The following is an 18,539-nucleotide window of genomic DNA, read 5'->3' as shown; positions in this document are numbered from 1 at the left end:
AAAAACCATTCAATGATTATGGAGCTGTTCTAAATAGATAGAAGAAAACCCTTTATTGTCTCATGAACATGTAGAGGACAATCAAGTTGTAGAGGTACTTACAGAAAATCTGTGAAACAACTAAGGAAGAAATTTATACTATGAGTGATGCCCTCTGCGGGGCTGACAGGGGAGTTTTTCCTGTGTTGGGTTTAAAGTAACTTCTATTCTACTACTTTGTGTCATTAGAATAGTGTTATGGGGTCACGGGGTCCACCGGAATTCCTGATGTATGGACATTACACATTTCATCACTTAACAAGGGTAGTTACTATTTCAACAGAACTTTACCACATTAAGAAAATGTAAATTAGTATATAGTACACTAATAAAGAACACTCTTATTGATTAATTTCTTAACACATTATCTGTGTGAAGCTGCCTTGAAACAATGTCCATTGTTTAGAGCGCTTTACAAATAAAAATAAAGTCAAATTTGAATAGAATTCTATTATCTGTACATCCCCTCTCAAGTTATATGCAGTTCAAAGACGGGAAATACATAATCATATACACATCATACACACACACACACACACATATATATATATATATATATATATATATTACAGTTATGTTCAATATAATAGCAGTACAATGTGACTAATCAGATTAATCCAGGTTTTTAGTATATTTTTTATTGCTACGTGACAAACAAGTTACCAGAAGGTGCAGTAGATTCTCAGAAAACAAACAAGACCCATCATTCATGATATGCACGCTCGTAAGGCTGTGCAATTGGGCAATTAGTTGAAAGGGGTGTGTTCAAAAAAATAGCAGTGTATGCCGTTGACTGTACAAACTCAAAACTATTTTGTACAAACATTTTTATTTCTAGGATTTAGCAATCCTGTGAATCACTAAACTAATATTTAGTTGTATGACCACAGTTTTTTAAAACTGCTTCACATCTGTGTGGCATGGAGTCAACCAACTTGTGGCACCTCTCAGCTGTTATTCCACTCCATGATTCTTCAACAACATTCCACAATTCATTTACATTTCTTGGTTTTGCTTCAGAAACAGCATTTTTGATATCACCCACAAGTTCTCGATTGGATTAAGGTCCGGGGATTGGACTGGCCACTCCATAACATTAATTTTGTTGGTTTGGAACCAAGACTTTGCTCGTTTACTAGTGTGTTTGGGGTCATTGTCTTGTTAAAACAACCATTTCAAGGGCATGTCCTCTTCAGCATAAGGCAACATGACCTCTTCAAGTATTTTGACATCTGCAAACTGATCCATAATCCCTGGTATGCGATAAATAGTCCCAACACCATAGTAGGAGAAACATGCCCATATCATGATGCTTGCACCACCATGCTTCACTGTCTTCACTGTGTACTGTGGCTTGAATTCAGAGTTTGGGGGTCGTCTCACAAACTGTCTGTGGCCCTTGGACCCAAAAAGAACAATTTTACTCTCATCAGTCCACAAAATGTTCCTCCATTTCTCTTTAGGCCAGTTGATGTGTTCTTTGGCAAATTGTAACCTTTTCTGCACATGCCTTTTTTTTAACAGAGGGACTTGGCGGGGGATTCTTGAAAATAGATTAGCTTCACACAGACGTCTTCTAACTGTCACAGTACTTACAGGTAACTCCAGACTGTCTTTGATCATCCTGGAGCTGATCATTGGCTGAGCCTTTGCCATTCTGGTGATTCTTCGATCCATTTTGATGGTTGTCTTCCGTTTTCTTCCACGTCGCTCTGGTTTTGCTCTCCATTTTAAGGCATTGGAGATCATTTTAGCTGAACAGCCTATAATTTTTTGCACCTCTTTATAGGTTTTCCCCTCTCCAATCAACTTTTTAATCAAAGTACGCTGTTCTTCTGAACAATGTCTTGAACGACCCATTTTCCTCAAGCTTTCAAATGCATGTTCAACAAGTGCTGGCTTCATCATTAAATAGGGGCCACCTGATTCACACCTGTTTTTTCCTCATTGATTGAATGCCACACTTCTATTTTTTTTAACACACCCCTTTCAACTAATTGCCCAATTGCACAGCCTTAAGAGCGTGCATATCATGAATGCTGGGTTTGTTTGTTTTCTGAGAATCTACTGCACCTACTGGTAACTTGTTTGTCACGTAGCAATAAAAAATATACTAAAAACCTGGATTATTCTGGTTAGTCACATTGTACTGCTATTATTTTGAACATAACTGTATATATATCAATATATCAATATATCAATATATATATATATATATATATATATATATATATATATATATATATATATATATTTTTTTTTATTTTTTTTTTTATTTTTTACAGCCATTGAATATACATCAAGCTTTAAACAAATGTTAATATTCTTAATGCGAGATAATGATTTATACATTTTTATATTTGGCAGCTATATGCCAGTCTTCCACTAATTCGGTACTTTTCTAGGTTTTTTAACCTCCCATTCTATTTAGCTCACTGATGCCACCTAGTGGTCAACTGGGAACATTGAAAAAAAAGCATTAACAAATATAAACTGGGACAGCTCTATGCTAGTTTCCTAGCAAGGAAAATGAGACAATTAAGTTATTTATTTTCTTCTTTCTGCGAAATTTTTGCCTGGTCTTTAGAAATGGTAGCTCGGTTGATAAGATATAGGACTTCAAATATAAACTACTCTTCTTCTTTTTTTGGCTGTCCCATTAGGGGACGCCACAGCGGATCATCCGTCTCCATACCCCCCTGTCCTCTACATCTGCCTCTTTCAACCCAACTACCTGCATGTCTTCCCTCACCACATCCATGAACCTCCTCCTTGGTCTTCCTCTATTCATCCTTCCTGGTGGCTCCATCCTCAGCATTCTCCTTCTGATATACCCCATGTCCCTCCTCTGCACATGTCCAAACCATCTCAATCTCACCTTCCTCACCTTGTCTCCAAAACGTCCTACATGCGCTGTCCCTCTAATAAACTCATTTCTAATCCTGTCCATTGATGTCACTCCCAATGAAAACCTCAACATCTTCAGCTCTGCTACCTCCAACTCCACCTCCTGTCTTTTACTCAATGCCACTGTCTCTAAACCATACAACATCTCAGGTCTCACCACAGTCCTATAAACTTTCCCTTTCACTCTCACAGATACTCTTCTATCACAAATCACTCCTCCACTCACTCTTCTCCACCCACTCCACCCTGCCTGCACTCTTTTCTTCACTTCTCTAACACACTCTCCATTACTTTGCACTGTTGACCCCAGGTACCTGAACTCCTCCACCTTCTCCACCTCTTCTCCCTGTAACCACACCACTCCACTGCCCTCCGTCTCATTCACACACATGTACTCGGTCTTACTCCTACTGACTTTCATTCCCCTTCTCTCCAGCGCATATCTCCACCTCTCCAGGTTCTTTTCAACTTGCTCCCTACCATCACCACAAATCACAATATCATCGGCAAACATCATATTCCATGGGGACTCCTGTCTGACCTCGTCCGTCAACCTGTCCATCACCACTGCAAACAGGAAAGGGCTCAGAGCCGATCCTTGATGCAGTCCAACCTCCACCTTGATCCAGTCTGTCGTTCCTACTGCACACTTCAATGCTGTTACACTGTCCTCATACATGTCCTGCACCACCCTCACATCTCTGACACACCTGACTTTCTCATACTATACCACAACTCCTCTCTCTACCCAGTCGTACGCTTTCTTTAAATCCACAAACACACAAAGCAAATCCTTCTGACCTTCTCTATACTTCTCCATCAACATTCTCAAAGCAAATAATGCGTATATGGTGCTCTTCCTCGAAATAAAACCATACTGTTGCTCACAGATGGTCACCTCTTCTCTCAGCCTGGCTTCCACTACTCTTTCCCATAACTTCATGGTGTGACTGATCAACTTAATTCCCCTGTAGTTACTGCAGGTCTGCACATCTCCCTTATTCTTAAAGATCAGTACCAGCACACTCCTTCTCCATTCCTCAGGCATCCTCTCACCTTCCAGAATCTTGTGAACAACCTGGTTAAAAACTCCACTGCATCTCTCCTAAACATCTCCATGCTTCTACCGGTATTTCATCTGGTCCAACCGACTTTCCACTCTTCATCCTCTCAATCGCTGCTCTCACTTCCTCCTTACTAATCCTATTCACTTCCTGCTTCACCATATCCACACCATCCAATCTTCTCTCTCTCTCTCATTTTCCTTGTTTTTCAGCTGCTCAAAATACTCCCTCCATCTTCTCAACACACTCTCTGCACTAGTCAACACATTTCCATCTCCATCCTTTATTGCTCTAACTTGCAGCACATGCTTCCCAGCTCGGTCCCTCTGCCTGGCCAATCGCTACAAATCCTTTTCTCACTTCAGATATAAACTGTTGTGAGTTCAAATCCCAGCACTACCAAAATGCTGATCCTGGGCCCTTGAGCGAGCCCTAAGCAATCACAGATGTTACAAATAAATATCTGTCACATAATCTATAGCAATTATTACATTGAGAACATGATACAGAAGAGATAAAAAAAATGTGACATATGAGAAATATGTTTTGAATAAAATGTAAAAATCAGTCATGGGAAGAGTGATGCAAGAGAACCGAGAAATGACGCAGTGGCTATTAAAATATCCTGAAAAGAGTGTGTGTGTGTGTGTGTGTGTGTGTGTGTGTTCACTTTGAGTGGTCAGTGTGTGTGCAGAAGAATCAGTAATGATGAAGTGCTTGTATGTTTTGTCTGTTGTGTTTCAGGTGGCTGCAGGTGAGTGAATATGTTTTCTAATATAGAAAAAATAGAGAATATTATACAGTTCTAAGTTCAGCTGCTTTGTGTTTAGAATATATTAGAATATTAGAATATTAATAGGTGTAATTTCTAGTTAAATTGTCCAACGACAGCAGTAATCTTTAAACAGAAGGTAAAGCAACTCATCATGCCTTGTGTTATAAAGCCATTTTTAAGACCTGTTCAGTTTTGATCATGTGGATTTTTCTTCCTGATTAACTTCAGTGTAAAATGTTCTGATGATGAGAGGTGGGATAATGAATAAGGAGGATTCTACTGTGAAATTATTTGGCATCCTTTTTACACATTTACTGAATTACATCTCTTATTGCGTCTATCTTCAATTACTCATCTAAAGTCTAATAGAGAAGATATTTTCCTGTAACTGTTAAGTCACTTCTTTATTTTAGTCTTAGCTGCAAATAGATGCGTGTGAATTTCACACCTCTTTTTGGTGCCACTGACCACCATCTTCACTTCCTCTTTCATGCCTTTTTTTTTATTGGGTTTTTTTTTTTTTTTTTTTTTTTTTGTGATGCAAGGAGACAGTGAGCTAATCTGTTTTTAAGCGTGTCGCTACTCCAACCGTACTGGAAACACTTTTTGTATAGATATGTATTTATATCACTAGAATCAATAGAAAAGGACTATTTCTGTTGCGGATCGGGTAGTGTTAAACATTACAGTATTATAAATATCACAAACTGCCGTAAATTGTTTTGACATACTTCAGACAGTAAGTAGACGCATTCGCGCTCATGTGCAGAACATAGCGTTTCCGGTATGGATTGAATAGCTACATGTTGTCCAGTGCCAAGATGGCTGCCGATCCGTAAGTGTACATCGTGAAAACCGGAACAAGGGTCCTGTGACTACACAATTCATACCGAAAACACAATTTGTCCAGCACATGTGCGCAAATGCGTCTACTTCTTGATTGAAAAATGTCAATATTGAGTTTGATATTTTTGACCTGAAATAGTTCTTTAGTTCTAACTATACGTCTGCCTCTAGTGGTGAAGCGTGGAAATACAAATGAATGGGAATCCTTTCTTACACTGGTGAATTCTCTTGATATAAATACACATTTCTGGTGAAGTAGACGCATTTGAGCACATGCGCAGTACAAATTGTGTTTTCAGTATGGCACAAGTAGCCACAGGTCCAATCTTGATTTCCATCAGTGTATTTATTTTAATAATGGAAGAGCCAGAATAGAATAGCCTTTATTTGTCACATATACATTACAGCACAGTGAAATGTTGTTCTTCGCATATCCCAGCTTGCTTGGAAGCTGGGGTCAGAGCGCAGGGTCGGCCATGATACGGCGCCCCTAGAGCACACAGAGGGTTAAGGGCCTTGCTCAAGGGCCCAAGAGTGGCAGCTTGGCAATACCGGGGCTTGAACCCCCGACCCGATATTATTTTTGTGTTATTTTCCACATCTTAATGTGGTTTTCTGCTGTACGGAAAAATACATGCTGATGAAGTCGACAGTATGAATAGTTTTGAAATATGTTTGCGTAGTATTAAGAAATGTGTGTAAGTAATTAGAAAAAAAATTACTCATGTTAAAGAAATCGTTGTGTATTTGACCCTCTCTACATGGTCTTCAATAAGAGGTCTTTGTACTTTATAATGTCTTTATTACATGTATTGTTTGTAGGCTGTTCTCTCTCTGCTGTTAATAAAACCCGAGGATACAAAGGTGGTTCAGTGCTGTTACCCTGCTCCTGCTCTGACCTGCACTCCAAACCTCAGCCATTCACCTGGGAGAGCGACAGCAGAAACAGAACTCTAACTAAAGTGTTAAATGATGAACACTACCGTGGCAGATATCAGCTGTTTAATAACATTTCTTCTGCTAATCTGTCACTACTCATATCTGACCTGAGAGAAGAAGATCAGGGATACTACAGGTGCAGCACTGAGAAGGAATACAAAGACATCTGGCTTTATGTTAAAGGTAAAACATTTAAATACACAATAAAAGTTGATATTTATTGTGAAAGCAGACTTGATGAGTCTTTAAATGAATTATAGTTACAATTGTAATAAAATATTTACTCCATTTATCATAACTAAAGGGGAATTTCATTTAAGAGTCATATTGTGACACATCAATGTCAAGTTATAAATGACAATAAATACTGATTATGAAAATCAGGCTGTAGTGTTTATAGAGCTCCATGACACCTGTATAATCCCTTCATTATAACAGACATAAACCTCCATAAACATTAATTTAGGCTTCAGTCGATGTCACTGTCACATTGTTTTGTGAATTTATTTGTAAATCTTTAAAATCTATAAATATCTGTTACATCAGAATTATATGTTATGTGACATGAAACAAACCCAAAACTCAATGTAAATTTCAGTCAGAGAAAATCTACATAACACACTTTACATAATGATCTAAAGAAAGTCGACCTGGAAAACGTCATAACACCATTTAATGTCTACAGAAATCTGTCACTAGACGAGGTGTTATAACTTAACATTCACACTGAGAAACACAGTCTGTACATCAGCCTATTATTATATATTATTACCTGTAAATGTTCTGTTTACAGGCTGTGAGCTGGTGAAGAAGACAGGGGTAGAGAAGGTGACTGGGTTCATAGGAGAGTCTGTAGTTCTGCCCTGCGTCTGCACTGACCTACAGAACGACCCGAAGAGGGTAACATGGAAGTTTAATAAAAACAACTCTCAGGAAATTTACCCTAAACAGACTGGACATCACAGTAACAGAGTGAAACTGGTCAGTAAAAACTCTCCAGGAAACCTCTCTCTACTCATATCAGACCTGACTGAAGAGGACCAGGGAACCTACAGATGTTCTGCACAGGCTGATAGCAGAGATCTGAGTCTGTCTGTTAAAGGTACATTTTTGTCATTAATGACTGTGAGCATGTTTTACTCCAGTGTCATGTGTCATATTACTAACAGTGATACAAACATTCATTAGTTTGAATTAGATTTTTTTTTTTTTCCCTCCAGGAAGAAGAGAAACTTTAACAAAATTTTATTGCACAGTTTTCAGCATTATGATAGTTTTACTGCTGGTGATTTCTGGTGTAGTTGCATTTATTTGTTGGAGACTCAAAGGTACAAAACACACAAACACACACACACACTGATTAAATGTTTTTATGTGTTCTTTTGGAAATCAGATCAGTGCAGGTTAGTCAGTAATAAATAAATCAGTAATACAGTAAGATCTTTTCACTGTAAAATGAAGTGTAAAATGTGTTTCTTTGCATCGCTCAGTTTTAATGTATGTGAGTTGAAGCAGAACAGCAGCTTCCACACTTCACCTGATTTCTTCACGTAGTGAAATTCTGTAGTTCCTACAAGAGGTTCTGAATGTTTTCTCATAAGGAAGAAGAAGTAGTGGAGAGAACATGATTATTGAAGGACGTCCAGATCGTAAAGGAAATCAGAAAGATCAGGTTAGTGCTCATGCAGGCTTGGGTTCAGCTGCATTTCTATCATCATGGGGCATTTTTAAGTCTCTGAGTTTCACTTTGACTTTCGGCTTCTACATTTATCAGAGTGAACAGCTTTGTTTCTACCTTTAGAGCTTCTGTTGTGTTTGTGATACACTGCAGGTAACACACATGTACCACACATGCTTTCATTAACCAGTGTGTTATAGGAAAATATCTTCTGCTGCTTCTATCAAAACTACACCTGGTGTAAAAAAGTCGTCAAACTTGAAGATTTGTGTGGTTTATACAGGATTTTACTTACATCTTAGTGTCAGTGATAAAAGCCACATCATTTATATTGTGTTATAAGTATAATTTTCATGTTCTTCCTTTCTCTAGACTGTTCCTGATGTTACTTACTCTACTGTATCCCTCATAAACACAGCTGGAGCAGCACGGGTCCAGATCAAGGATGGGGAGAAAACTGAATACGCCAGCATTATAACAAACTAATCCACAGTAAATATATAAAATAATGCTGAATTTTACAGTATATTACAAAATAATCATTTTCCCCATCAGCCCACATGCGGTCACAGTCATATGGTTACTTTGACATCCTGAGTCTCATACTGGTTCTGAACCATAGTTACATGCAAAATAAGTGGTTTAATAAACTGTAAATAATAGTCAGAGGCATGTGTGCATGCATGCCATGACCTTGCAGCAATGTCATAAAGTGATGTATGATATAATTCTGCATAATTTTTATTAAGAGTCTCCAGAAAGTGCAAAAGAGAAAGTAATTGATATTACACGTGCTGTCAATCTTAACCTGCTGCATGGTTCAGTAAATTATGCAGCTTTTTATCTGTCTAACCAACTGCTGAAAATAGTAATTGTATGGACCATAAGCCATAATTTACACACGCTAATCTAAAACACACACACACACACACACACACACACACACACACACACACACACACACACACACACACACACACACACAGAGCCTCGATTTTATGGCTGCAATAAATAATACTGCCCACTAGGTGTCACTGTTTCAGCATTAAAATTCCACTGTGAAATTCCTAAAATTCCTATTTACATACACAGCAATATCGAGCTTTATGTAAATGTAAGACTTGTATCTTTTTTTTTTTTTTTTAATGAAAATGTAATCAGTTCAATTTCATTTGTTAGGAGAGGAGAAATTTTTCAAGATTTTTTTTCTGCTTGCTGTAAATAATAGCATTTATAAAATAAACACCAAAGCCAATTATTTTTCTGTTTAAGAGTACCATGAAACTTTCATGATTTAATTTTTTTTACTTTTATAAAGCTTTTGATAAAAACAGAAAATCAGCTTTCAGTGTTATATAAAGAAATGATGGAGTTTGTTTATTACATGAAAGCTCACTACATTTCTAAATCATTCGAGATATTTAAAAAAGGTGTAATATTTTTGCAGCAGAAATGTTTTATGTCTGAGAATAATAAAAAAGATAGACATTTTACACATTTGTTAAATGTATGAACATTTATACATCCACAAATTATTATTATTATTATTATTATTATTAATATTATTATTATTATTATTATTATTATTATTAGTGAAGATGATGTCTATGTCCCCGGGTTTTTTTTTTTATTAATTTTTAAAAAAGATTTTGTGCTATACTTTTTCTGTGTGAATGATGTTTCATGTTTGGAACTGTTTCATCTTTAGTAATAAAATTATAATCGTTAGAATGAAACACATTTTGAATTTCTGACCAATAAAAATAATCTGCTTACAAAAAAATGCATCCAATCACAATCCTGTTTGTTTCACTTTTGAAAGCAAAGTAGCCAATCAGACATCAGAGTTGCCCAATCACAATCCTGAACTGAAATGCACCTCTCTTTTTATTTATTTCTTTACATTTTTTTAAAATTATTATTATTTATCCCGTTTTCAGCACTGTGATTGGTTAACACCAAACCGTTTCTGTGCTCGGGTTGGCTGTTCTGGTTACATCCTAATCTTAATAATAATAATAATAATAATAATAATAATAATAATAATAATAATAATAATAATAATAAGTAGTAGTAGTAGTAGTAGTCATTCCTCACTCTTTAAATAACCTGCACTGGTGTAAATGATGGAAAGAGTCACTGGGATTAATGGAAATACTCTAACACTTAATACTATAAGAGAAAGCCGGAGTTTGGGGACTAAAAAGAGGACAGAAGATCCGCTTTGCCTGATGGAGCGTTTGAACTCTCTGCATCGAGGTCCAGAAGAGCCGAGATAAAGACATCTGGAGAAAAGAATGTCTGGAACAGGAATCTGCGTAGTGAAGAAAAGAGAAACTGAAACTGCACAGATTCTTCTGGATTTGCCAGCAAATATAAGGGAGATGCTGCGCATGCGCTTTCGGGCTCTCGGTAACGCACTTGGTCCCAATTTGGCGCAGAAGCGCGCAGGAGAGAAGCTCAGTCTCACGGTTCCTGGTGGGTAGAATGTCGCCTAATGGTAAAGAAAATATTTATATGACGCAATTTTGTATAAATACCACGTGTGTGTGTGTTTTTTGTAGCTTGGTGGTGTTTAAAGAAAATATGATGTGTAATGGAATGGAATCCTGTAACTCCATGGGTTCAGGGTTGAACATTCTGTATTTCGTTGTGATGTAAATCACTCAACTTTGCAATGTTTCATAAGAATTGTATGCAATTTGTGGTTTTCTGTGGTTGTGTACAGTGTATATGATATGTTTTCAAACTGATTTAATCCCATTTTTTGGATGTGAGCCAATTATATGAACTTTTTTTGATAGTACTGTAAATTAAATTGAGTTTCTAGATCTGGAAAGAGACAGAGATCTGAACTCGTAAATAAAATGAGCTTCTCGGTCACTCTTTTGATTTCACATTACAACAACTAACAAACGAGTATTTTTTTAAAGATCTACTTGTTCACCAAGGATGTATATAAGCAATGATGGTCTTTTTTTCATATTGTACTCACATCTCTTTTAGTCTCATAGTACCCTTAGTACCTGTAACACACTCTGGATAAGAGCATCTGCCAAAGATATAAATGTTAAGCTGTTTGCATTCACATTGATCCAGATTTATTTTCCAGATTTTTAGAATAAACATGGTTTCATGTGATTTTAAATATTTCCTCTGACATTTCTTATATTTTTGCCTGTATTTCTGATTGATTCCTGTTACGTACTGTACACTGTAGTACCCTTGATTCATTAGAGACACCATTATTCTTTTGCAATGGAAAGAAAAATCCCTAAAAAATTAATTCCACAATTTATATTTCCTGTAAGCAGCATGAAGATGACTAAATAATGTTTTCTGTCAAAAAGACAAATTAGAAAAGAACAAAAAGTTTTTTTTTTTTTTTTACATAGTGATGCTAATGTTATTAATCAAATCTGTGCAAAGTCATTTCGATTTTCAAACTGTTTAATATTAACGTTCACATCTGAGGGATTTGGCAGATGTACCATGCAGAATGCTTTACAGGTACTAAAGGTACTATGAGATTAAAAAGAGACAATTCTTGCTCACTTCGTAAACAGGTAGATCTTCACACACTTCTTCAGAAATGTTATATACCCCAATATATTATGAATCCTCTCGTAATAATACCGTGATGTGTGGTTTAACAGAAATACAGAATGATGTAAATAAATGTAATTTTTATTACAAATTCAAAGGTGATAAATCTTCTTCTTTCGGCTGCTCCCATTAGGGGGCGCTACAGCGGATCATCTGTCTCCATACCCCCCTGTCCTCTACATCTGCCTCTTGTCTTCCCTCACCACATCCATAAACCTCCTCCTTGGTCTTCCTCTTTTCCTCCTACCTGGTGGCTCCATCCTCAGCATTCTCCTACTGATATACCCCATGTCCCTCCTCTGCACATGTCCAAACCATCTCAATCTCACCTCCCTCACCTTGTCTCCAAAACGTCCTACATGCGCCGTCCCTCTAATAAACTCATTTCTAATCTTCAAAGTTGATAAATGATGTAAAAAATTGTGTCTTTGTGAATGTGTGTGTTTCAGTCTGAGGGATTGTTGTGTGTTTGTCTGTTTGTGTGTGTGCAGAAGAAGCAGTAATGATGAAGTGCTTGTATCTTTTGTCTGTTGTGTTTCACGTGGCTGCAGGTGAGTGAAGATATTTTCTATTTTCTATTACAGAAAGAAGAGAGAATATTATACAGTTCTTAGTTCAGCTGCTCGTTTCGAGTTTTCATTAGAATTACAATGATATATTAATGATATATTATTCATTATATGTGTAAAGTTATTATTACTAGCTATTCAAATGCAGAATTTTTTGATCAGCATTTTAAAATGTTCAAAACTGTGTTCTTGTGTGTGTGTGTGTAGGCTGTGCTCTTTCTGGTGATGATAATTGGTTAGAAATCACACAACACAAAGGTGGTTCAGTGCTGTTACCCTGCTCCTGCTCTGACCTGCCCTCCAAACCTCAGACATTCACCTGGATGATCTTCAGAACAGGACGTCTGACTGAAATATTGAATGATGAACACTACGGTGGCAGACTTGAGCTGTTTAATAACACTTCTTCTGCTAATCTGTCACTACTCATATCTGACCTGAGAGAAGAAGATCAGGGAAACTACAGGTGCAGCACTGAGAAGGAACACAGATACATCAGTCTTTATGTTAAAAGTAAAGCATTTAAATAATAATAAATGTTGATATTATTGTGAAAGCAGACTTGATGAGTCTTTAAATGATTTATAGCTAGAGTTAATCTAGAAATCATATTGTGACACATCAATATCAAGTTAGAAATGACAATAAATACTGATTATTGCAATATAATCAATTGTTTTCTCTCGCCGTTTAAGACAATATTATTAATTCTCTTCGCCCTAGTGACGCATTTTGCACACAGATGTTTTCCCATTCTGTACAAAGATAATCTTTTATCTTTCTCTGTTTTGCTTAGCTGAGAGCACAGTGCCCGGTCAAGAGCATTGTGTTCAGACATGCAACCTTGATCACGCTCTACATTGCAAGCTTTATGGATTATTTGCAGTTCAGCTTTGAAAAGAAAAACTTCATACATACACTGATTATAACAAAATACATATAATCAAACAGAATTATAATATTAATGTAAAAATTTCATGTACTGAGTTTATTAAGTCTATATAAACATTCATAAAGGCTTCAATTGATGTCAAATTGTGTATTTCAGAATCAGAATCAGAATCAGAATCAGCTTTATTGGCCAAGTGTGTTGACACACACAAGGAATTTGGTTCCAGCTGTTAGTGACTCTCAAAAGTACAGACATAAATAAAACCTATACATGACAAAACAGACAAGACAAGACAAAAACAGACTATACAAGACAATAAAGACAATGTGAGACAGTATAGACAGTGTGGGTAATAAATAGGGATACAGATCAGTAATGTACATAAAGTGTGAGAGTGCATGGTAGTGCAAATGACAGTATTGTGTGTCAGGTATGATTAGAGAGTTACTATAAAACTTTGTACAGTATATAGCAGCCATAGTGTGTGTAACATATACAGATAATGTGATGACTGACAGTTCTGTGCAGTACTTATAGATATGAGCAGGGAATATAATTATGGTCAGTTGTTTGTGAGGGTGATTGCTTGGGGAAAGAAACTGTTCCTGTGTCTGGCAGTTTTGGTGAACAAAGTTCTGTAGCGCCTGCCAGAAGGGAGGAGCTGGAAGATGTTGTGACCAGGGTGTGAAGGGTCATTAATGATTTTTTCTGCCCGGTTTCTGGTTCTTGTATGGCACAAGTCCTGGAGAGTGGGCAGAGGAACACCAATGATTTTTTAACAGTTTTCTGCAGTCTGTTTCTGTCCTGTTTTGTTGCTGCTCCAAACCAGATGGTGATTGATGAGCACATGACAGATTCAATGACTGCAGTGTAGAACTGCATCAACAGCTCCTGTGGCAGACTGTACTTCCTTAGCTGGCATAGAAAGTACATCCTCTGCTGGGCCTTTTTCAGAATTGAGTTTATGTTGCATTCCCATTTCAGGTCTTGGGAAATGGTAGTGCCCAGAAACTTGAAGTTCTCCACAGATGACACAGGGATGTTGGATATTGTGAGGGGAAGTGGTGTTGAAGGGTGTTTCCTAAAGTCCACTATCATCTCCACAGTTTTGAGTGTGTTTAGCTCAAGGTTGTTCTGACTACACCATAACACCAACTGCTTCACCTCCTGCTCATATGCAGACTCGTCACCATCTTGGATGAGTCCGATGAGCGTGGTGTCATCTGCAAATTTCAGGAGTTTGACAGTTGGGTCACTTGATATGCAGTCATTTGTATAAAGGGAGAATAGCAGTGGGGAAAGGACACATCCCTGAGGAGCACCAGTGCTGACTGTCCGAACACTGGAGGTAACATCTCCCAGTCTTACCTGTTGTTTTCTGCCTGTCAGGAAGCTGGTGATCCATTGACAGGTGGCAGGGTGTATAGTGAGGTTTAGGAGTTTGGACTGGAGAATTCCTGGAATTATTGTATTAAAAGCCGAACTAAAGTCAACAAACAGAATCCGGGCATATGTTCCTGGGCAGTCAAGGTGTTGTAGAATGTAGTTTAGACCCATGTTGACTGCGTCATCCACCGATCTGTTTGCTCGGTATGCAAACTGTAGGGGATCCAGCAGCTGTTCTGTCACCTTCTTTAGATGGGCCAATACCAGCTTTTCAAAGGTCTTCATGACGACAGATATCAGAGCGACAGGCCTGTAGTCATTCAGTCCAGTAATGGAGGGTTTCTTGGGGACCGGGATGATTGTGGAAAGTTTAAAGCAGGAGGGGACCTCACACAGCTGCACTGCACTGCACTGATTGGAGTGTCTTTGAGGCTGGGACTGACAGCCTGGATGAGCTGACTGACACTGTGACATCCTACATTAGTTTTTGTGAAGACATGTGTGTGCCAACCAAAACCTTCTGCAAGTTCAGTAACAACAAGCCATGGTTGTTGTTTTGTCTACAGAAATTTGAATGTAAATCTATCAAAGTAAAAATATGTAAATATCTGATACATCAGAATTATATGTTATTGTGACATAAAACATTAAACCCCAAACTCACTGTAATTTACAGTCAGAGAAAATCTACATAACACACTTTACATAATGATCTAAAGAAAGTCGACCTGGAAAACGTCATAACACCATTTAATGTCTACAGAAATCTGTCACTAGACGAGGTGTTATAACTTAACATTCACACTGAGAAACACAGTCTGTACATCAGCTGACACTTCTGGAAGTACATGTCTTTATAAATGTTTATTTAGCTTCATGTCATTTATTATGAAGGATTTATGTAGGTTTTCGAGAGCATTATAAGGATGACATTTTATCATAGTAATGCAAGGTTAAGTGCCCTATTAGGGAACATTATTTACAAATGTAAAAAAAAATTAGCCAAAAATAATCAATACAACCCAAATTAAAGATTGTTACCGATCTAGCGGTAACAAAATAAATCAGTATTGGTTATCAGAGTCCAAATATTGGATTGTAATAGAGAATTTAAACAGGTGATTTGGACGTCCTTGAACATTCTTCTCTGGTTTGCTGTAGAAAATGTTGTGATTTAAAAGCAAGGATTTCTTATGTCCTATATATTTCATATTAACAGTAAACTGTTTGTTTACAGGCTGTGAGCTGGTGAACAAAAAAGAAGTAGTGGAGGTGACTGGGTTCACAGGAGAGTCTGTAGTTCTGCCCTGCTTCTGCAATGACCTACAGGATGACCCAAAGACTATAAAATGGGAGTTGCGTTTTCAGGAAATTTACCCTGAACAGACTGAACAACACAAAACCAGATTCAAACTGGTCAATAAAAACCCTCCAGGAAACCTCTCTCTACTCATTTCAAACCTGACTGAAAAGGACGAGGGATTCTATACTTGTTTTGTACAGCGTGATTGGACTTACGTCACTCTATATGTTAATGGTACATGGTTTTTTATTGATGACTGTGTTCTTTGCTCCTGTGCCATGTTTCACTCCATATTAATAACAGTGATATTTAAACTGTGTCTTTGTCACTCTTTTTGGTAGGAAAAACAGAAACTTCAACACCGTCGAGAAAAAACTACACAACACCTGTAATAGACAAGCCTACGAGTAAAACAACAATCTCCCCACCTGCATCCTCCTTAACAACACAAGGTAAAGGTCTCACAAGGTCTCTATCTTTTCTTTGTCTATGTTTTGTAGCCTGTTTACATGTTTATGGTTGGTTTGGAGAACTTATAAAGTTTTACCCAAAGTGTATTAAAGTACAGTACGGTACACTTCATGATCATATATAACGTGCACCATTATTTGAGGAATAGAGAGCAGATCATTTTGATATTAACCATTAAGGAAAAGACAGTATTAAAGCGGATTGTCAGGATTTCCGATTTCGCGGCGTGCACTTCCAGGTCGGCGGCCATCTTGCTGTTTTTCCCGCGTCTCCCGGTATTTAAGGTTATCAAATTTCACGCCATATTAATAACAGTGATATTTAAACTGTGTCTTTGACTTTCACTCTTTTTAGTAGGAAAAACAGAAACTTCAACACCGTTGAGAAAAAACTACACAACACCTGTATTAGACAATCCTACGAGTAAAACAACAATCTCCCCACCTGCATCCTCCTCAACAACACAAGGTAAAGGTCTCACAAGGTCTCTATCTTTTCTTTGTCTATGTTTTGTGGCCTGTTTACATGTTTATGGTTGGTTTGGAGAACTTATAAAGTTTTACCCAAAGTGTATTAAAGTACAGTACGGCACACTTCATGATCATGTATAACGTGCACCATTATTTGAGGAATAGAGAGCAGATCATTTTGATATTAACCATTAAGGAAAAGACAGTATTAAAGCAGATTGTCAGGATTTCCGGTTTCGCGGCGTGCACTTCCAGGTCGGCGGCCATCTTGCTGTTTTTCCCGCGTCTCCCGGTATTTAAGGTTATCAAATTTCACGCCATATTAATAACAGTGATATTTAAACTGTGTCTTTGACTTTCACTCTTTTTAGTAGGAAAAACAGAAACTTCAACACCGTTGAGAAAAAACTACACAACACCTGTATTAGACAATCCTACGAGTAAAACAACAATCTCCCCACCTGCATCCTCCTCAACAACACAAGGTAAAGGTCTCACAAGGTCTCTATCTTTTCTTTGTCTATGTTTTGTGGCCTGTTTACATGTTTATGGTTGGTTTGGAGAACTTATAAAGTTTTACCCAAAGTGTATTAAAGTACAGTACGGCACACTTCATGATCATGTATAACGTGCACCATTATTTGAGGAATAGAGAGCAGATCATTTTGATATTAACCATTAAGGAAAAGACAGTATTAAAGCAGATTGTCAGGATTTCCGGTTTCGCGGCGTGCACTTCCAGGTCGGCGGCCATCTTGCTTTTCCCGCGTCTCCCGGTATTTAAGATTATCAAATTTCATGCCATAATAATAACAGTGATATTTAAACTGTGTCTTTGACTTTCACTCTTTTTAGTAGGAAAAACAGAAACTTCAACACTGTCGAGAAAAAATGACACAACACCTGAATTAGACCAGCCTACGAGTAAAACAACAATCTTCCCACCTGCATCCTCCTCAACAACACAAGGTCTCACAAGATCTCTATCTGCATCATGTGCATCAGGTCAAAATATACACTAAACAACCAAAAATATTCCACTCACCTCCATTTTAACAATGGAAGATCAAAATATACATGAATCCCCCTCTACACTTGCATCCTCCTCACCAGCAATGATAAAAAATAACATCTCTATTATTACATTTATAAACATTATGGGTCTTTTATTACACAGTTTTAGGCTCTCTGGGGGCTTTACTGCCCGGTATTGTGGTATTTCTTTGGTGGAGCTGCAAAGGTACACACACCTCATACTGCTTACTTTATATGAGTTAAAGGTAAACATTTTAATTATCATTAAAAGTTTTATTTCTGAGAACTTTCTTTCTTTAGGAAGAAGATCTGGAGAGTATGTGATGACTCAAGAACATCTGGAGTGTATGGGAAAGCAGAAGGATCAGGTTAGTGTAAATGCAGTTATGGCCCTGGATTCAGATGTATTTATTTTAAGCTATTATTTGATTACTTAATTTTCCCAATTAAAAAAAATGACAAATGGAAAGAAATTATAAATAAAATAAAATATCCAGAATAATGCTGGGCTTATCAAATTCTTACTGTTCATTAGAGTCCTATAGTATTCCTCTTTATA

At 37.3% G+C, this 18,539-nt stretch overlaps 2 protein-coding genes across 5 annotated transcripts in view; both read left to right on the top strand.

Annotated features, from left to right (window-relative positions):
* Nucleotides 1-71: 71 nt before the first annotated feature.
* LOC310722587 (polymeric immunoglobulin receptor-like) lies at nucleotides 72-9,984 on the top strand. 4 transcript variants are annotated; one of them, XR_014532401.1, is made up of 6 exons: nucleotides 72-306; nucleotides 6,454-6,753; nucleotides 7,364-7,672; nucleotides 7,791-7,898; nucleotides 8,172-8,242; nucleotides 8,621-9,984. XR_014532401.1 is itself a non-coding variant. In XM_083535167.1 (6 exons), the coding sequence occupies exons 1-6, from the start codon at nucleotides 4,716-4,718 to the stop codon at nucleotides 8,732-8,734; spliced, it is 951 nt and encodes a 316-aa protein (XP_083391293.1). In that variant the 5' UTR covers nucleotides 4,657-4,715; the 3' UTR covers nucleotides 8,735-9,984. The 4 variants fall into 4 exon arrangements, 2 of the variants coding, with proteins under 2 accessions (XP_083391293.1, XP_083391292.1); XM_083535167.1 differs by lacking the exon at nucleotides 72-306 and adding an exon at nucleotides 4,657-4,764; XM_083535166.1 differs by lacking the exon at nucleotides 72-306 and adding an exon at nucleotides 4,657-4,764 and having other exon boundaries at nucleotides 7,364-7,682; nucleotides 7,798-7,898; nucleotides 8,621-8,837.
* A 675-nt stretch (nucleotides 9,985-10,659) lies between these two features.
* Nucleotides 10,660-18,539, top strand: part of LOC310722481 (uncharacterized protein) — a 211,760-nt gene continuing 203,880 nt past the window's right edge. Inside the window, exons 1-3 of the mRNA XM_083534929.1 lie at nucleotides 10,660-10,748; nucleotides 12,346-12,405; nucleotides 12,631-12,889. Of these exons, the coding sequence (XP_083391055.1) occupies nucleotides 10,736-10,748; nucleotides 12,346-12,405; nucleotides 12,631-12,889 (332 nt within the window). The 5' untranslated portion in view covers nucleotides 10,660-10,735. The remainder of the gene's footprint in view (nucleotides 10,749-12,345; nucleotides 12,406-12,630; nucleotides 12,890-18,539) is intronic.

This window comes from Silurus aristotelis, assembly GCF_946808225.1.
Source record: "Silurus aristotelis genome assembly, chromosome: 29".
Classification (NCBI taxonomy): domain Eukaryota; kingdom Metazoa; phylum Chordata; class Actinopteri; order Siluriformes; family Siluridae; genus Silurus; species Silurus aristotelis.
This window is presented reverse-complemented; position numbering and strand designations above follow the sequence as displayed.